This window comes from Mycteria americana, chromosome 7 (assembly GCF_035582795.1).
Source record: "Mycteria americana isolate JAX WOST 10 ecotype Jacksonville Zoo and Gardens chromosome 7, USCA_MyAme_1.0, whole genome shotgun sequence".
Lineage (NCBI taxonomy): Eukaryota > Metazoa > Chordata > Aves > Ciconiiformes > Ciconiidae > Mycteria > Mycteria americana.
In genome coordinates, this window is record NC_134371.1 from 6,949,494 (window position 1) to 6,970,618 (window position 21,125).

The 21,125-nt window shown below is 42.1% G+C and overlaps 1 protein-coding gene across 8 annotated transcripts in view; it reads left to right on the forward strand.

The window, feature by feature from the left end:
- FNDC3B (fibronectin type III domain containing 3B) overlaps nt 1-21,125 on the forward strand; it is a 215,611-nt gene that overhangs the window by 120,589 nt on the left and 73,897 nt on the right. For all 8 annotated transcript variants that reach the window (XM_075506878.1, XM_075506879.1, XM_075506880.1 and 5 more), the window contains one exon: nt 17,780-17,838. In XM_075506878.1, coding sequence (XP_075362993.1) covers nt 17,780-17,838 — 59 coding nt within the window. The remainder of the gene's footprint in view (nt 1-17,779; nt 17,839-21,125) is intronic.

Below are 21,125 nucleotides of genomic sequence, written 5' to 3' on the forward strand. Positions count from 1 at the left end.
TTGTGACGGGGAAGTGGAAGATAGGCATTTCTATTCTTGGATCTGCTACCCCTGTGTTTAAGTAAATGCTTGTCCTGTTCCTTCTTTCTCGGTAGTAATTTCTTTGAGGGATGTGTTGCTCCTTACTGAGCACCTCCAAACAATCTCTTCTACGACTTCACTGAGGTTATTACAGAGTACTGTAAGAATAATATTGAAGAAAATGTTCAGTGTACAATGCAAGGACAACTCTACTTGTTTCCTTGAAAAGGTATGACATAAATCACAGGACATGAGATATTTAAGTTAACAATGTACTTTTCCATCAAAATATACACTCATTGCACGTATTATGCCCATGACATTTGAGTAAGCTCAAGGAAAATTCTGCCACGTGTCAATAACTTACTGCCTCCTTCCAATATTAAAAGAACCGGAGTTTTCCAAAAAACTGATTCAGCACTGGTGGAAGAAATGGGGTGATAGTGTCATCAATAGTACTTAAACAAAGTCAGTAAATTACTCGAGTACTTTTGTTTGGTTCAATTGTGGACCCAGCATGTGCTCCTCTCTGGCACTCAGTACTCTCTACAGCATGATGGTACATTAAAAATGCGTCGGTGCTTCTATTATGCACCCTTATCCCAGGCTGGCCCTATAGCATAGCATCAGGACCTCTTTTTAGTAGGGAAATTACAGTTTCAGATTGGGGATTTAAGTGCATTTCCTCTGGTCTTTTCCATGGACAGCACTGTGCCTTTATGTTGGGAGGTGCACTTTTATGTAAAGATTTCTAGTTATACTGGAAATACACCATTTTAAGGCAAAAAAAAGAAAATTATGGCTTATAATTGCCTGAAAAGTTAGCAATTATTGCTGTGGTAGGATGGATGCTGTCTTGTACAGGCAGAAGACTTGGAGGTGTGTTGCAGGGATCTGATTTAAAATCCATACTGTAGCTTTTCTGCAGAGCTGTTTTAAAAACTGAATGGGAGAGGGGAGGGATCAAGGTTGGTTTTTTGGTTTGAGGTTGGGTGGTTTTTTTTGTTGTTTTTTTTTTTTTTTTTTTTTTTTTTTAATAAAGGAGCCTTGCCATGTAAAGAGCTGTAAGCGGAAATCCTGTCCCATTGATGCTGTCCTTTATGAATTTCAGTCTGAGTCACTTCCTTCTCATGCAGTCAGTGGTTCAGTTCTTGGTCATGTAGTGACCTGGTAGTTTGAGAAGTTTTGTGTGCGGCTGCAAAGTACTGTGGGAACATAAGCAGTTTTGAGCATTCTTACAATGCTTTTGCCTATTTGCTAATAAAATATCTTTTTTTTCCTTCAAACCAGATAAAATCTTTTTTTTTTTTTTTTTTTTAATCCTCATTGAAGTTTGAAGAACTGAAGATAGCCAAAACTAAAACACTTCAAATGGGTAAAAGTAGAAAGCAGGAGATGGATTGTTATGTGCATCCTGTCCAGGAGCTGGGTGGGTGCTGGGAACTGGGTGCCAGAATAAACAGACCTAGCCTGGGCAGGGAGGCAGCTCCAGGGGGTTGCATGCACCTTTATGTAAGCATTCCATAAAGAATATTCTTTGTGGTGATTTGAGAAGATTTGGCCCTACTGGGTCAGAGCAGAGGCCCATCTAGCCTGTCTTCAGCAGTCGCGATGGGGATGCTGCTGGGGGAGAGCCTGCAAGCCCAGCCCCGTCCTGCGCACCGGTCCCTGCTCCTCCACCAGCATCCAGACCTGCCGGGCACGACAGAGGGTTTAGTCCTGCCTAGTCCTTTGGTTACCCACTTGTCGGCCTGTTGGCTGTGAACTTGGCTAAGTCTTTTCTGAAAAGCAGACGTGCTTTTCAGCTGCCCAAAGCGTGCAACACTGACTTGGTGTCCGCTTTACTTCTCTGAGCAGCTGGTTTCTTGCGCACGGAGTTGGCATGCGTTACGTATGAGGAAGAGAGAAAAACGATTGGAAATAGTTCAAAGAGTTGTTGCAGACTATAGATAGATCGTAAACTTTTGTAGTACCACTGTCATACGTGTACAACCAGCTTAAAAAGTCAACGATGTTGTTTTCCTATCATTGAGGTTTTGTAAATGTGATTTTGTGCACTGAAGCAGCCTTCAGGTACTCCCAAAGGTGAAAAACATTGCCTCAGATGCCTCATATTCCTGCCTGCATTGCTGATGGACATTTCTCAGGAGATACGGCCAGCTCTATGTGCTCCTTTCTTTGAGGTGAATGTGTCAGGAACACATGGAAAATGGGCTTAGCAAGAAAACTTTCTAACTGTGGTGGTTTTAATTTGAAAACATTCTAAAAGTACTGAACTCGGCAAAGCAGAAGTTGTGAGATGAAGAAGTAAATTTGAGTGGTATGGCTAGCCTGGGCTGATGCTAGCAAGAACTAGTGCCAGCAAATATCCCTGGGCTGGGTGGGATGTGCTTTGCGAGCTGTCAGTACGTGACGCAGAGTGGGTGACAACATACAGAATAAATAGAGGTGATGCTTTCTTGATATACAACCCTATCCTGTTCTCCCTCTCTTCTTTGTAACATTTAAATATATTTAGGAAAAATATTCTTTTCTATTTTTGTTTTTTTAATTGTATCAAGTTTTTTTTAATCCAGAGCCTGTGAATGAAAGGGAAATTGAGGGAGCCATGAGTCAATGCAGACAGGAACCAGGCGAAGTTCCTCTACTTACTCATTCTAGATCCTGTCAATTCTTTTCTATTTTGGTCCTGAATCTGTTTTGCAAGTTTATTGGGCTGTATGTGTATCTGTACCTGTATATCCTATAGGTTGAAAAGCTTAAAAGAGTAGTTTCATCACTCTGGTCCATGTAAGCAGAGAACCTGAGAAACACTATGGCAATATATGTAACTTTTATATTCTTTTAGCCAGGAACTGATGATTTGGTACAGGCTAATAAAGGCCTTTGTAATACCAATGTAGAAATGTTCTGCAGACAAAATTTGTCATAAATGGTTCTTCTGCTGACACACAAAATATCCCTACATAACTGCAGCTTCCCTGGTTTCCCTAAATGTATTTGCTTCTATAAAATAAGGAGATTTAACAAGATTGTCTCCTGAAGACAACCCATCAAAACTGACACAGTGATTTTATTAGTAACATGGAAAAAAAACACTCTGAAGACTAAAATACATCTGTCATGATACGTGAATTTTAGTATTATACCAAGTAATGAAATGTGAAACATAGTATTTACTGGAAACAGAGACGTGTTGAATCTTGTGAGTCTAGATCAGCATCACATGAAATCTGAATAGTATTACTGTTCGTACTGCATTTTTTTAATAGTTTCAGCAAATAATACTACTTGGCTGAGTTGTTTAGACTTATATCTAATTAGAAATACATATTGTGTGTTGTGCGCATGCTGTTTTTCTTTAAGTTTGAATAGGTGAGAGGAAATAGGATGCATTAATTAGGGCACTAGTCTGAACTTGAGAAACCACAGTTAATTTGTGACACTGGGGAATTTCCAGTCTAATATTCTTGTGCCTCTGCCTTATCTCTTGCATTAGGACGGAGCTTGTGGTTTTGTTTGTTTCTATTCGGAAAGATGCCTACTTCTTCAACATTTTTTATCATTTATATTTTCTCTAAAATAATAGGCCGTGAAATTGTTTGTCCAGGCAGAAAACAAAATGGTTATGAGTTTCAGATACTTCTGATGTTAACATGCTGAGAATACACCTTTGTGTACCAGAGTCAACTCCATCAGCTGGGCCACACAGATTCTTTACCAAAGACTATTTTATTGAATAGTCACATAAAGTAGCCACTTAAGCAACCTCTATATAGACTGATGAATATATTAGAAACATATTGACATTATGCAGTGTTCAAGCAAAGTACATTCCCAAGTTCATGTCAGTCTGTGTGCATGCAAGAATTTACCCAGATCAGGCTTAATTTATGTCTTCTTCAGCAAGAAGAATTGCTAAGATGTATATCTAGCATTGCTAAGATGTATATCCAGCATCACCAAGACAGACACTGTGTTGAGGGAGAGAAACAAATCTCCCTTTCCTGTGCTGTCTTGAAACTTGACTTGCATCATGGGGCTTTGATGGAGAAAGGTAAAAGCTAAATATCACAAGTAGACTAATGATACTGAAAAGCAAGTCCCGCCCAGTGCTCACGTACTCCCTCCCTCAGCCGTTGCTTTGCCCAGCTCCAAACCCAGCAGTGTTATGCTTTGAGCTGCCTGTGGGTAGTTCCTTCTGGTGCGTCTTGACCAACTCTTGCCCAGAAGTCCACCGCGTGCAAAATAATATCCAGGAATTTACAAGCCTGTGAAAGTTTGCCTGCATGTGAAATGTTGGGAGCATGGAGGTATTTTCCTGCTGTACCCATACTGCAGGAACAAATCCAAAGTTTACAAGACGCCTGAATGCCATGGCAGTCCTACCTTCTTTCACACCACATCGCTTCATTCCGGCGGAAGGCTGTTTTGTGCTTCATTAGCAAACTGGGGTGGCTGGGGCAGGGAAGGAAGAGATATTCACACTCTATTTTTATGCACTTATCTTGAAAGACTAAAGAACCAGCTACGTAACTTAGGCACCAGAAGTTGTCGATAAGAGATTATCTTCATCAACTAAATAGGAGCATTGCCTCTTAAATTGATGGCACAATATTCTCCCATCTTGAGTCTCAGCTGATTTTAAAGGCGAATATAAATGTTTCAAACTTGGTTTCATCCAGACTTTTTCTAACTGGAAATGCAAACAAAACATCAGGGTAGCTGGGGATACGTGTCATCTGGCACGGCTATAAGCTGCTCTGAGAGTTGGTCTCCTGGGCATCCACAGCTCTGAGGCATAAATGGGGCAGAATGGGTGACCCCAATTCTGGTTACATTTTTCAGTCTCATCATAGGCACTCAGACAAAAATAAACCTCAGTCGAAGCTCCCTAATCTTCCTAAGTGTGCTAGCCTGCTAGAAACACAGCTCCAAGTCCACCTTGGGCATATCTAGTAAAGAGTGGGGAAATCTGGTTCCAGGGCTCCCATTTGACCTTATGAGTGACTTAAAAAAACCTTTTGATGGTGGCTGGAGTTTTTCCCCAAGGCTGTTTTTCACAATCCTGATCAACCCCTGCAGACTCTCGTATTCTTCTTCTCGTCTGCTTTCGTCCCTCCCTTGTCTCGTGTTGCCAGGAGGATCTCCTCGGCGGGGGGAGCTGGATAAGCTATCTGCTCCATGATTTATCAGGAAGTCGGTGCTGAGTGACGTAAAGCACAGCCTCTTCCCCCAGATGATCTTCATATTATCTCAAGAATTTGCAGCTTCTGCTGCGACTGACAGTCAAATCCAGAAGACTGAAATCTGAGATTTTTTCCTAGGAATTTACATAATTTATAGATATCCAACCAACAGAAAAAACATATCAAGTACATTTTCATCCTGCTTAAATGCTCAGTGGTTAAATACTGGTGGTGGGGAGAAGAGTTACACAAAGGTCTCGGAGCTTCAGAGCAAGATAAACAGTGTATTCTCACCAGTTAAGAGGAGATAACGCGGACCACCGACAAAGGAAGGGAACCATGTTTCCCTTTTTTGGAAATATCTGGGACATTAAGCCAGAAGGGAGAGGGTATTTATAGGGAAGAGGCAGAACATTTCCTCCCTCCGGAGTATAAAAAATAAAACACCTTTAAGTCTAATAATTTAATGAATAACCCTTACTTGTATACCCAGATGTTCTGAACAATGCCCGTCTGTATATTCATCTGGATTTGCAAAGGCGGTGAAATGAAATTTCACGTCCCGCTGAAGTTAATGGGATTTGTTTACCTAACTCTCTTGGGCTGTGCTACAAAACCCATCGGTTAGTTTTCCTTTTCTGAGGAAGGGTGGAATTTGGTTTCAAAAGTCATTGTGACCCTTCAGTATATTTTCTTTGGGGGGGGGGAAGAACCTTTATTTTTAGAAATGCAGGGTGATGCTTTGAGTATTGCAGTTAACAGAAGGGATAGACACTGTTCTAAAACGAAGCAGCCATTTCACATTTCAGTTTTCTCCAAGGTTTATTATAAAAGATTTTGTCCTGAAGCTTCAGTTTGGTTTTTGGTTTATTTTTTTTCTGTAAGGAGCTGTGCTTAGAAGCAGCTGCTTTGATTTACCCTGATCCATGTGACTTTTGCCTGAATTTCATCTCTACAATGAAATCCAGATCAAGTTAAAATTCCTGTAGCTTTGTTGAAGCCTTCCCAGCGAGCTGTAATCAGGTGGATATTTATGTGAAATAGTTTAAATATTCCGAAAGATTCTCAGTGGCGAAACTGGTTGTGCAAATATCCGAGATTCTATTTTGCCCTCGTCGCATACAGGACTGCTGATTGCACAGGCAGTTCTTCCAGCTCACTAGTAGTTAATCGGTACAGACATTATAGATCAGGGTTTTTAAACATTCTTGAGTGCACTCTTCACATCACAGGCATGGCAGGGCACTGATAACATCACGTCAGCCTTTTTTAACTTTTGCATTGTAGGAATTTAGCACCTGATCTTTATGAAATGTTCTGTTTAATATAATTCTAGCTCATGTAATCGTAGTTCATCATTCAGACTTGACTGCAAAACAGTTTAGGCTGGGATTAGTCAAGGAAGTTGATTGTCGTCTGTCATGAGGAAGATAACTTATTTCTGTTCTGCTGTCAATCTATAGGTGTTTGCGTTGATTTAAAGAGGGAAGTGGGAGCTCTTCGTCTCCCCATCTCTGAGCTGTAGTGCCTGGGCTGAGCGGAAAGAAAAAAGCGTTCTTTCTGTTTCTGGATTACTGCAGTCTCCTCCATCACTCATTGAAATCTGATTATCTCATAGTTTTCATCTGGAAAAATAGGTCAATGATTTACATTGGTAACAGAAAAGCTAGTCTGGGGTTCATTCAAAAAATATCGTGACTCTGCAGCCATTCACTAGGTTGACAATGAAAAATCGCAGTGCAGGCTCCATGGAAAATCTTTGTATTTCAAGCATTATAATGTGGAGCGATTTCCCTCCCCTTAAAAACAGACTTTTTGTGGAATCTAACCTTTTTAAAAAACATGCAGATAGTATAAGTAGTGCCTAGAAATAAAATTTCTGCTGTAATGTAAATGTTAGGACAAAATCAAGAACAGTGAAAAGGTGACACGTTTTCTGTATTTGCCCTGCTTTAGAGAAAGTTTTCCCTGCTTACCTTCTCGTAAAGGATGAATAGCTCGCTCTGACTCTGTTCGTGAGAGTGAAATAGTGGTTATTGCTAAAACCTAGCATCCCAAAACACTTTTCCTTACCCCTGGTGAAACCTAAAGAAGACATTTCTCCATTAATTTCTTCTTCGATTCAAGCAGCACTGAGGAGTTGTGACTGAGGGCAAAATTTGGCTTGTAGTTGTTTTCTTAAAGTTGCTCAGACTATAATGGGCAGCCTTATGCTTTGCACTGGGGAAGTGCTCTGCTGCCTTCGTATTGTTGTAGCAAACTCAGTGGCTTTACGAGGTTCACTGCCAAGGAGGTTGTTAATTTTGGCTGAGGAGCTCCGTTTAATCCCGACCAAGTTTGGAGCTCATATGGAGTCTGTTTCAGCTGTGCTGTCTGATTGTTTTCCTGTGCAAATATGCAGTTTTGTAGGTTATTTTGCTAGGGTTTTTTTTTAATCAGGAAAATACTATTATTGTGTTTAATGGGCAGATTATCAAAGGCTTTTATTGGCCCTTTTTCGTATGGTCATATTTTTGAAGGTCAAGAAAAAGTAAGTTTTATTTTGGATTCAATACTGGTGCCATTGTCCCCCTGCATCGGAAATAGTATTTCAGAGAAAAATATTGCCTGGGGCATGGGGCAGCAGTCACAGGATTTAAAACCCTTGACTGGTGACACTGGAGACTTGTCAAAGTCTGTGTTTGATAGGGATTGTGCTTTCCACCTCAATTCTTAGAGGGTGTGGGGATCGCCTCTGCCACGGGTGGACCTGCTGGCTGTCTGGGCAGGGAAACCAGAGAGTGATGGAGGCATGCTGGTGCTGTCTGCTGCTTCTCAAGCTGGTGGTGGGATGCAACGGAGCCATCAGTGACCCGGTTGGGAAGAGAAGGCAGTAATTTTTAGTGCTGTCAAGCTTGTGCTTTTCATCAGTGTAAGGAGAAGAAGTCGTGAGACTCCTTTCACTGTTCGTATTTGTGGTGCTCGGGCTCTCGCTTCGCCCCGCAGCTGAGAGTCAGTTGCTGTGATTGAAGGGAACCTTTTCTTTCCGAGAGGAAATCTTGCCTCTGTAAATGCCAGATAACGTCATTTCACAGCTGGCATCAGACGTCCTTTTGAGTCGCTATTGAGGCCTTTCACATGTTAAGGAGCGTGGGTGTCTTGGCCATGCAGTTGTCCCTCCCCTCCTCCTCCTGCCTTGGGCTGGTGAAACCTGTAGGGCTTTTATGGCCACGTCGCTTGTGGCAGCCCCGGGGTGATCATAGCGGTAAGGTGGTGGTCTTTGCAGAGGTTACGTCTCCTTTTGAATGACCACTGGGTTCATCAGACTTGGAGGGCTGCCGGAGGCTGCCGTGCCAGATTGTACCCCGGCTCTTGAATACTAACGAAGGCCGGACAGACAGGCGGTCACAGGCTAAAGCGACGGGGAATGAGGAGAACTGAGAGGGGGAAAGCAAGGAACAGTACACAAATAAATGAAAGGAATTAAGGGTGAGGCGATGCCACGCATCCCAACTATCACAGGAAATCACGAGAGGTTTGAAGAACTTCATTGTAGCTAGAAAAGATTAGCGTTTGTTGGCAAAGTTTGTAGCGGGAATGAAACATCAGATTTTTACCTGGAAAGTGGGAGTCAGGAGCTCCAGGAAAATTTTAGGAGGGCCTTTCAGTTTCCATGTCAAATCAGAAAAAATTGTTGTTAGAAATGAAAGGCATTAATGGCAACAGAGGTAGACTGGTTACAAATTCCTGGAAGAATAGGTAGAAAAATGTTTTGCAAAGATGTATCAAATATATGTAGCTCTTATAAATCCAACCAATCAGAAATGACAGAGAAAAAGAAGAAAGTCAAGAAAGAAGAGAGGTAATTCTTTATTAAAAACACAGACAGACAAATAATTTCATTTACACTATAACAGTTCTCTCAGCGGTCCTTAGGCACCTTCCTGCGCCTTAAGCAAGGTGCAGGAAGGGACAATGATTGATTAAAATAATTCCTTAATTGGAAAGGATTGATTGTGTATCTCTTTTTTTGTTGGTTTTTTTTTTGTACCATTTACTGCAGTCTCATAGTATCAGACTTGGTGAACTGCAGTGGGCTACAGGGTAGTGATATCTAACGGTTATATAGAAGGGACAAGATGAGAGAAGGAAACTTTATTTTCAGAGTCTGTCTGTATGATCTGAGTAGTGGCATTGAGCTGCTGCTCTTTCTGGTGCAAATTCAGCGTGCAACCCACGGAGCAGCGCTGGACGTCCCTCCTGGGCCAAAAGGTGGACCTGCTGTATCTCTAAGCTGATGAGGGTAGCGCTTTAGGTCAAGCTGGAGAGGCTCAAGATTTTTAGCCACAAAGATACAACCATATTAATAGCTGTCACACACGTGCGTGTTTGCCGGGATGAGGAGGCGTTCCCACGTAGCGTATCTCCACCGGTCTCGCGCACGGGGATGCTTGCCCCCCTGCTCAAACAGGAGGGTTTTTGCCTGTGCCAACACAACTTAGAAGAACACTTTGAAACTGCGGCCTGTAGCACTGAAATTATGCTGATAAAAATCAACGGAATTTTAAATAGTTGTTCTTGGTTAGCTACTTTTATATGATCAGCCGTGCCCTTTTTAAAAGCATATTTGACAAAAAGATGGAGGGGTGGCCACTGCCCGTGGCAGCCTGCTAGCCAGCCCTTGTTTATCTGCAAAGCTTTTGCTGTCTTCTCAAACCCACATAGCGTGCGGGCTGCTGTCATATAATACCAAGAGGGAAGCTGCTGAAAATTAAAAAAAAAAAATTATTTTGACACAGAAAATAAGCTAAAGCAAGTCAAAAGTACGAAAGAGAGCACTCCAAGAAGAGGTCCTGTGTGTAAGCAGTTTGTTGTTGCAGCAGATTCAGCTTGGGCTTTCTCTGTTTCTGTGGGTTATGTCATTGTTTAATTTGGTGTTCCTTCAAACCCGGCCAGCTGCAGCCATATGCAGCGCAGTGCCTCTGTTATCTTCTTTGTGAGATGTACAAAGCGCTTTCTTAAGATGTAAAATGTATGTGATAGAGGTGGGGGGTTGCTGTATTTTACTAAGAAAGCCCTTTTCTGCCTTCTAATGGACCAACTGCGTGTTCACAGTAGGAATTCACTCAGATCTGTAGCCAATAAAGTAGGAGTTGTTATTGCTGTCTTCCAGCAGTAGCAGCAAAGAAGCAGAGAAAAACAAACCCAACATGTCACTTACACTCCGTTTGTCCCTTGCATCCAGCGTTTCATTTCCCTTGTAGGTTACTACTGGTCTTATTTTCCTTGCTCAATCCCAACGAAAAATATACATCAAAACAATATTGGGGGACAGGGAGGATTGAATGCACTTACATTTATTTTCAAAACGCTTTTTAGCAGAAGTGACTGCGTTACGTACATCTGAGTGCTTCCACATCTGCTTGATGTGAAAACATCTGATGCTCATCCATGCGATAGCAGGTATATCTTGTTAAAGAAGGATGGCTTGAAGCAGAGAGACAAACCATATGATGTGAATTTGCACTCCAGGTATTTTGGAGTGTCCTGCCCCATTGACAGTAGGATGCTGAAGCAGTTGATGTAAAACTATCAGGTTAATAGACATGGACTATGGCCAGGAGATCTCTGAAACACATGATTAAATCCATGCCTAAATTACAGTGGTGTTGAGGCAAACACTTCAGTTATCCTTTGCTTTATGTCCCAGTGAGTCAGGAAGGCTAGAGATTTATTTTTTTATCTTATTTGAGATCTGAAAATGTAAGTTTCTGGGGTTTATGCAGGGTTTTTGTTTTGTTTGCCTTCAGTTATTTAGGGAGTGGCTTGATTTTTTGCTGCCTGCATATGATTTGGTCTTTAAGGTCAAATAGTGAAAGATAAGCTCATAGACATCAAGTAAGGCATTTTAGCAGGAGGATTAAGATAGCAATAGTGGGAAAGCTTTTAGAAATGGAAAACATATGTGAGATGCTCATGCGCAGCAATTTTTTAAGAATTAGAACATGTTTCAACGATTGGGTCTTTTCTTGAAGCTGGATAACGTTGATCTCTCTACCTTGGATGTGGGAGCTGCAGCCATGTTTTATCACTAGTGTTTTTATTAGCTTTCATGTAATTAGAAGAAATTTGAAATATTTAATATTTAGAATTGAAATCTCATCCAGGTATTTGTAGGCTTAATTAATAATCTTCCTTGGTGTATTATATTTTAGCATGGTGTGATTGACTGTTTTGAATATAAATATTGCTTTCACAAGTTTTTGATTCGGAAGAGCTCCCCAGTTTTGCCAGTTGTGGAAGTGGTCCTGAGAAGAGTTGCATAAAGCACTGTGTGTCCAGAGTGGGACTGGATTTGCTCTTCTCAGTATCAGATCTGTTAGCCAGCACGTAGCCCTGCAGTTCGTCCCCGACCCTGCCCTGCCCTGGGCTGCCTCCCTGGCAAGCTGGAAAGATGCATCAAATGAGATGAGGCAGGAATCTGTCCTAGGTCTGATTTTATTCAATATTGTCATTAAGGAGTTGAAGGATGGAATAAGGATTGATTCTTATTAAATTATAGTCCATATCAGGCTCTGATAGGGTTGAGAGTGCTTGGTGAGTTAAGAGGGAGGGAAGAAGAACAGGAGAACTAAAATGGCCTTGAAAGAAAAGCAGTTTGATCAAGGCAAGAGCGAGGTATTACATTTTAGCCAGTCCTTCTCAAACCTGCATATTTTTTTTTTTTTTTTTTTACTGTGTAATATTTCTGCACAGTAGTTCTGGAAGGTATAGTAGACTACGAAAACTAAGAGTCAAGTTGCCCTATAGACAAAGAGAAGAAGAAACCTCAAAGTGAGCTATATAAACGGGTATGTCGCTCCTTACTTGGTGCTGCTAGGGCCTTGGCTGGAGTGGGGTGGCCAGGGCTGCTACCGCGTCTTCAGAAGGATGGAGACCAATTTAAAAAACATTCTAGAGGACAGCAGTAAGCGGGATCTGCGATCTGGTAAATACAGGTATGGCAGAAATGAGCTTGCTTTGTTTAAAGAGAAAAATGCTGTCAAGTATGTGAAAGATTGCAACAAAGAAAGTGGTGATGAACTCGTTCGTGGTGGGTGAGCAGGAAAGAAGTAATAGGTTTAAGGTGCAACAGGGAAAGCTGAGGAGATAATCTTCCCAGTGATGAGGAATTAGATGCTGTGGTAGATTGCCTCGCTGAGGAAGTTTTGAGATTGCCACGATCACAGGGCGGGAGGTTATTTATTTAATTTTTATTTATTTTTTTAAAAATGGGCTAGGCGGACGTCTCTGAGGAATGGTTTAGATATAGACGATCATGTTTCATTGTAGGAGGACGGGCTCGATGACCGTGTCACATCCCCTCCGGTCCTGGTTTCTGTGACTCAGCTGCAGCGTGGCATCTGCAGGTTTCGGTTTGTTCTTGTACAAGGAGTTTTTTAACGTGTATTTCTACAGATCTCTGGAACGAAGAAGTCTGTGGATGTTCTTCTTTGTGTCTTAAGCTTTGACACCAGCAGGCAGTTCACAAAGGAGCTGGGCTGTGTTTTGAAGAGTTTGTTTTCTCGTGGGTTGTAGGTTGTGCTGTACGTGACTGATAAAAGATCTTTCCTAGCATTAAAGCTGGTCACAGCCCCAATAAATCTGGAACAAATTCTGAGAAAGCATGTCATGTTATGACTGGCATATCTGTGAGCATGGAGCTCTGCTTGAGAATTAGACTAAAAGTTTGCGAAGTGCTAGTGCTGATGTCATTCCTTTGGAATGGAAAGGCTGTTGTAACAGTAAATACTTTCTGTGGCCAGAAGCTAAGTCTTGAGCTGGACCTTTTCCTCTCTGCGAAGGAAAGAATGCAGAACAAACCTAAAATCTGTATTTGCAATGGGAAAATCTTAATTAGTTTAGAGCTTTTAGCTATTTCAAACCATTTACATACACAGCTGCTGTTCATGCAAACATGAAAACTATTCATGGAAACTTCAAACTTACCTTGAAATGACAAGTTGGTGTTTTCCCCTGTTTTTTAAAGCTGTGCTTGGTGTTCAAAAATATGGTTGGAAAGGTCTGAAAATTATATTTGTACTGTACGTGCAGAAAGGAACATAGACACAGGCTAAGAGAAGCATACAGTAAAAGGCTTTAGTTCAGCAAGACTTAACATTGAAACCCTGTTAGCACCAAACAGCTGCTGGGAAAGTATTTAATTTTCAGGGGCATTTACTCTTGGTTGTATCTGTGGAGTTTTGGTTATGACCCAAAACTCTGAAAAAAAGAGAGATGACCAAAATACAAACTTAGAGGTGGTCCAGGTCTTACAGCTGGCTTCTCTGCTACGAAAGGTTAGTCTGAAACACTGGATGAAAATAACCCACAGCCTGCGAATGAGAACCTAATGCTGTAGCTTGGGACGGCTATAACATCTATGAGACACTGAGATCTACAGGATAACTCGGATTTTTGTACTGTCCCTCAGAGGACCCCATTGAGCATTCACAAAGAATTCATCCCCACCCCCAGCTTCCTCCTAGGAGGAAGAATTTTGCCACAGCAGATGTGGGGAACAGATGTTGGGAGGAAAAGTTATAACGGGACAATGACCTGAAGTGTTAGTTGGGCTCTTCCTTGGCTTGACTGAACTTCTGTTCCCGAAGGCAACGGAGGAAGGCAGCGCGTGTCTGCTGCCTGTCTCTGCAAGCCCCGGTGGTAATGTCGGGGGGTCGACATACAGAGCTTTTATTTGTTCATGTCAGGCACTCGGTGCTCAATTAGCTGGGAAAGAGAGAGGAGGGGACAAAGATCTAAAAGCAAATCAGCTGTCTGTCACTCAAGGACAGTTAGTGCTAAGTAGGTGAAGCATGCCCAGCCACCCACCACCTTTCCTGAGCAGTTGTAGGTAATTTGTCTGAATTTTAGTCTCCTGTTTTACATCAACGCTTCCCCTTTTCTTCCTCCGGTTCTTCCCCACCTTTCCACCGCTGCGTCTGTGATGCCTGGGAGACGCTCATGCTCCTCGTCCCCGAATGTTCCAGTGAGCCAAACAGTAGAAGAGTCCTCAGTGGCTGATGAGTAACAATAGCGCTAGGAAAAAAGGCTTTTCACCAATTCTGTAGTATCAGCATAGAGCATACAAGATTTTTTTTTTTCCCTCTCTGTCATTTTCTATTTCAGCAGGATTTCAGCTCTTTGTTGGCTTGGGAGAAAGATGTTGAGTTTGACACTTAATGTGTTATGAGAGAGGTTGGCGGGTAAGACCAGCTTCCTACTGAGGGAGGGATTCACGACAGGTCTCGTTCTCCTCAGCTCAGTCTAGCTCAGGAGACTGAATAATTATATTTATTACTGAAAGGACATCAACCATCCATAGAAGCCTGAGAATTTTTTATGGATCCTGAAATGGGAAACTAAATATTTGAAATGCTATAAGAAGATGACAATTCTGTGAGCTCCTTTCTCTCTCCCAAAAAGGTTGGCTTCGGTTTTATTAACAAGTTTTTCTGTGGGGCAGTTTTGCGCTGTTTTTTTTCTAGGTTTCAGACAGAGGTTGGGCTTGATGACCTCTCTTGAGGTCCCCATGCAACCTGAGCTAGTCTCTGATGTTGTTATGGATGTCACTCATGCATATTTATTGCTTTCTGTCTTTAATTTTATATTTGCTCTATTTTCACAGGGCATTACCTATTATTTGTGAGGTGGTTTTACTTTGAATTCAGTGCAGGGCTCTAAGGCACACGCTGTCCTTTCCATACGGTACAGTGATTTCAAAGCTTGTGATGAAAGGGCACTTCTTACTATAGACTTTTCTTTCTTTGCTGCTGTTCTTGTAAAATGATTCATGGCATTAGCAAATCAGTGACATGGGGTACATCAGCTCTATACTCATGAAGTGGTTGGGGTGTGTGCCGGGTGTGCAAGTGTTCGGTTGTACCTGCCCAGTCTCACTGCCCAGAACACTCGGGAGGTTCAGCACGGGGGATATCTGACATAGTTGGTCCATACAGTATATGTCCATCATCTTATACATCTTATTCTTTAGAAAATGTGATGCAGCGCCCATCCGTATATGTATCATTCATCAACTTTAAATTCAATTCTTAATTTTTTTGCACTCACATTGTCACCTTAGGCCTGTGTGTGTCCCGTTGCCCCTCTCTCTTCCCCCAAAATCTTTGAAGAAGACTTCTCTTCTTCCACCTCCAGTTTATTGGTATAAACTCTTGGTGACATAAATATCCACTTTGTCCACATAAATATCCACATGTCCTTAGTAACTCAAAGCTTCAGTGTATCTGGTACTCAGAGCCTTCTCATTGTGAACAAGCTCCATACTTGGGGAGCTAATATAAAAAATTTCCTTAGTAGGACTCTTCATTGAGAAGTCTGATGGAAGTACTTGGAGTTTTATTATTATTTATTTGCTGGGTATACCCAACTCCCTTAGGTCTTAAAGTCAGTTCCTGTATTTGGAGCAGTTTGAACCTTCAGCCCTGACCTGCAAGGGTCAGAGGACTTAGTTACTGTACAAAGCGATCGTTTTTCATGGGAGAGGAAAGTGAGATTTCTTCAGGGTTTATTTTCCTCTCCTGCTTAGTGTGACACAGATAGCATCCTTGCTAGAAAGCAGAGAGAGGCAAGAAAATTCAGTCCACATGTTTGGGATTTAAGGTTGAGAATGATTCACGCTTAGCTTCTGGGGGTTGTAATTAGGGGTGACATAATAACCATAAACTTTCAATAAAATAGTAGCAGCATTTTTGTTACACTCTGTAGCTGCAGAAGCTGCTTCTGATTAGCATCCTTCAAGATAAGCCTACAGGACCTCCGCAGTTTCCAGATCTGGATCCAGGCTTTTGTGGCACAGCCCTACTTCTGTGCTGATGCTGAAGGGAACCCTGAATTCTGAAACACCCCAAACTTTGATGACATTTTCACTTGGATCACCATCTCAACTTTTTCCTTAGCCATTTTAGTCCATCTGTGTAGTTTTCAAGTCAGTATTATCTTATGCTGGCTAAATCCTCCCAGTTTATACACTTTATAATACACTCTAAGGGTTATCTACTATGGAAAAAAGCAATCATGCTATCCTCCTCTTCTGCTGAGTTACTGCTACTCCTTTCTTTTCCAAGTGGCTGAGACTAAAAGGAATCCAGGAATGCATGGAGCAGGAGATCTGTCATTCCCGCTCCACACCAAGGTGCATTCTTGTAGGGAGAGATGGGCATTTACACTGGAGTTCTGCCATCAGCATTCAGCCAATTCTATTCTTTTGGCAGCTGAGCACATGGAATTTTTAAAAAGATGATGTACTTTTTTTAAAGCAGGTCACAGACAAAAATAAAGACACATTCTTGGGCTACAAGAACTAGGTCAGGCTTTGGGGGAATCATTTGCGAAAGCTGTTGATCTGATCTTACCAGTTTTTCTTTATTAATAGTTTTTGCTTCCTATGCCAAATTTGTATGCTTTTTATAAAGAGGTCCTGCTGATTTTGCTTTAGGCACGATGTATTCTTCTGCTTTGGCTAGCAAGCTTTTTACGTTAACATTTTAAAAAAAGAAAAAAAGAAAAAAAAAAATCAGAGAAAATATGTTCCTAGTTTTCCATTAGAGAATACTGTAGTGGAAAGTGAGGCCTCTCTGTGCTGCGGTCCAAAAGGAATAAAGCTGCTTTGTGTCACCTCATTACTCTAAGCTGATGTTTTACCTCCAGACTTTTTTGGGGGGGAGGACGGGGGAAAGGCTGACTCCACTGCTCAGATGATGGCCTCTGCAGCACCTTCTGTGCTCGATTACTCTGTGTAAGGTAGGGGCAGTGCTTCCCACCCTGCCCTGTGATAACGCTGTGTACCCCGGCAAGAGCGGGTGCACCGGGCACAAGGCTCAGGGAGGGAGGACGGGTTCCTGCTAGCCAGGCATCCCAATTAGCCCGGCGTGACTTGATTACCTCCGTAGCTGAAAGGCGGCTGTTAAACGAGCTTTGAGCATTACACGGTAACAGCATTTAAGGGCAGGTGGCCGTAGGGTGGGTGCCGGGGCTCAGGACGGGCACCCTGCGCAGCTCGGCTGGGCTTTCCCCGCACGGGGCAAGGGTGCTCCTCCTCTCCGGTGGCCCGGTGCTCTGGCGAGCCAGGCGGGTAGCCCGGCTCTACAGCCCGTGGAGTAAGGATGTGTTTGGCTAACAAACCAGGATTAGGTTCAGCAGTAATTGAGCTGTAGAAACCCCTGGGCCTCTTCCACAGCCGAGCTTTGGAAATAGGATGTTTTTGCTCTGTGAAAGCAAATCCCAATTAATAACACTGTTTGTGGAGGACACCCCTACAAATAATCCCACCTTTCTGAATATCTGCAATTGTTGGAAGTTTCGTTCCCTCCTTTGTTACAGGTTTTTACTATTAATCTATATAACTGCATGCCTTAGTTTCACAAAAGCAAAGCAGCTGATGCTTATGTACAGGTAATCTCTCTCTCTCTCTCCCCCCCCTCTCTCCCACCCCATTTACAAATTCCTGAAGGATTATTGATATAGCTGACATTTTTGTTTAATTTTGGTCATTTATTTTTCTTCCTATTTCCACATTCTCTGTTTTACAGAATTTGATTCGGAAACAAAAAGGGTTCAAGACATTCTTTCTGGAATGGAGACACCACAGGTATGTGATCCCAAATTACCACACGCGCACAAAAAGTAGCCAATGTGATAAGCAGATTGTGTCACAACATACTGGTGATTTCACAGGGGAGCACCTCTGAATTTTTTTTCCTTAATAGGCTGTTGCTGCTGTATGTATCTAGCTCATTTTGCCGGGATATAAATTTGAAGCATCTTTTCTGCTCTTGGGTATTTGTGGGCTCTGCCCACTGCAGGAATCGCACCAGTCGCCTGTTCCGGAGGACAGCTTCCAGTATTTGTACTGCAATGGGGAACCCAGCGCACTGGGATGATTTACATTGCTCCTACCCCCTCTCCCCTGGATTTAATTTTATTTGTCATGAGCAATTTATGTCTGTAATCATTATTAAATTAAGCTAATTCTATTATTCAGTGGCAATTGCTATATTCTAAGTTTGTCTGAGCCATAAAAGCACATGAATTGTAATGGAAATTGAATCACCATGCTGGGTGTGACCACGGTCAGGTAAGGTTTTTAATAAATCTGGTTGTAAGGCCTTTGAACGTGATGGTTTTCTGGTTTGATGTGTCAAATGAAAACCAGAAGGGTATTGTGGATCTAAATGAATGGTCTAAACAAGCACTTGAAGAAGCAGTCGCGAGGCAGAGGGAGACGGCTGTGCTTTGGGAGTTTTACCTCCTTTGCTCTGTCAAGGCTCAGGCCTTTCTCTGTCCAGCTGGAAAGCTAGTAAACAAATAAGCAAATAAAAAAAAAAAAAAAAACAGTTGGAAAGCTCATCTAAAGACGGGGTTCAATAGCAGCTGATAGAGGCTGATATAAAGAAATTCTGCAGTGGGAGCATGAAGGGGTGGCTGTTCCTTAGATGCAGAAGTGGCAGAGCTCAGGGAAAGGCAGGCGTGAGCACAGGCTGAGTTTTATTTTTAGGATCTGTTCTCTTGGATGCTTTTGTTCTGAATAAATACATAAGGTGTTTGGTCTTAAATTGCTCAGTCGGTAGGTGTTGGATCCTACTGTCATGGCATCTACAAGAGCAGCTTCAAAGCCAGCCAGAATCTAAAGCAGACCCGCAGGCAGAGATGCTACATACCAGGGGGCTGCAGCCCGAGTTTCTGTTTGCAAGAAGGAAAGTTGCCTTATTTCACGTAGAGACAAGTGACAATACTAAGCTGAAGACTTGAGAGAAGAGTTTCTGGGAGATCAGAAGGGAAGAAAGTGCAATTGTCGTAAAATTAGGCTAGTTTATTGTACGCAGTGAGTCAATATTTTTGTATGGAGGACTACCTGAATGTTGCTCATCTGGTAAAATGCCACAGCCAGATGCCTTTTACAAAGATCCAGAGAGCTGACATGAAAAATGTGTTATTTCATACCTATATCTATAGAGGTAAGGAGAGAAGCTATTTGAGCAGTTTGCAGGATTCTGAGCTCTGTACAATTAGGTTTATGGTAACCAGAGCACTTAAAGCAGAGGGGAGCAAGAAACTACCAATAGACAAAAATAATTTTCCTTGAATAATTTCAAAAGTAGGAATCTTTAAAAAAAAAAAAATCTAAAACATGATAAATGCTAGTTCAATACTAATGACATTTAGTGAGAAGATGCTGGGGATTATCTATTATTCTCTCTGTAACTTTGACATTTGTGAGTAATTAAACTCATAGGAGTCTCCCAAACCATTAATTGCTATGAATGATTATGTCTGTGCGTAGTCAGTATTATATCTGATGGAAATACATCATATTATGCATAAATAGTCAGCTGGGCCATATTTCTTGCTGAGCCTTATGCATATATGAATGAACAATAAAACAACGTATAGAAAAACGATTGTATAGAAAGAAGCGACACAATTAAAACGAAAGGGCACAGAGCAGAAAGTCAGTGGCAAGCTGAGTGATGCTGTGTCTGCGGTACATGGCTTTGACATGTCCAAGCGAGCAGCTCTCTCCATCTGAAGCCATCTGAAGGGATTAGCCCTCTGAGCAACTCCTGCCGGAGACTCCGCAGCCGTGGTATCGCTTGGAGCCATCTCTAACCTAGCTTGTCCGGGTACCTCTCTGTGACAAAGTCTCTCTCACCTTTCCAAGTACAAAATATACACACTTTTAAAATTATTAACTTATAAAAAACCTGTTTTCAATAATAGATGTTGTTACCTGTCTGAGAGACGTGCAACCAAACTGTAAATTTAGTCATAGTTTTATCCCTTTGACAGCAAAAATTTTAAAAGAAACCTTTTGCTTTTTTCCCCCATGTTTTTATTTAAACTGAAATATATTTTTAATTCACATTATCGCAGACAAAGTAAGCATTCTCTAAAGCGAATACCTCGGTGAGGGAAGGGAAACTTGATTCTGGGTTTCCGAAGTGGCGGGGGCAGCATCGCTGCATCCGACGGCGTGGCTGCCGAGCGGCTCGGGGGACGTCACCTCCCGCGGGGACACGCCGCAGGTCGGCGGAGTCGGAGCTCAAACATTAGTTTGACTTTCCAAAAGGCAGCCTGCTCCTGCTGACTTGCTCTGTGGCAAAACTCGTATTTAATCATCAGGATTTTTGCCTAAAACTGCAGGATTAGACCCATAGTTTAAAAGCAAAATCTCGACCCGGTAATAACCGCGTATTCATTTGACCCCCAAGTCTTTCAATCATTGCCCGCGAGGGAGTAAATGAATGTTGCTTGCAGTGTAGTTCTCACACATACAATAAAACCCCGAACCACACGATGCCTGTGAATACTAACCCGGAATTTGAAAGATAATGAAAGTTGTACAGAAACATTGTTCATTACCTGAAAGACGGGAAGGACCGATATTCATCAGTCTTGTAACCTTATTAAAGTAGCGCAGGAGCTGGGATTCTTTCCCAGGGGCTTTTATAAACTAATTATTTACACCACCAAGTTTTGATAGCGTAGAAAGCAGGCATTTGCTGTGTAAACCGAGAAGTTTTCAGAAACTAATTAACTGTGCTTTTCACCAGACATACAAAACTCCGTGTGGGAGAATCTTTTGTTAGGTCTTGGCTAAAAGGCCAAGCCAGTCCTGTTCAAAGCGAGCACAGCAATTTTGGGGACAGATGAGACGGGCTGGGGTAACGAGAAAGCAGCACAAAGGTTTACCTGCCCAGCCTATGAAGAGGTGCTCTGGCTGCTTATATTTTGGTTGGATGAAATTAGGGCACCATTAATGAACAATAGACTGTTTTTTACTTACAGCTAAGGATTTATGTCTGCAGGTTGAGTGGTGACACTAAGCCCACCATCGTGATGTTAGCTGTGCTGTTCCTTACAGCGTGGAAAGAAAGG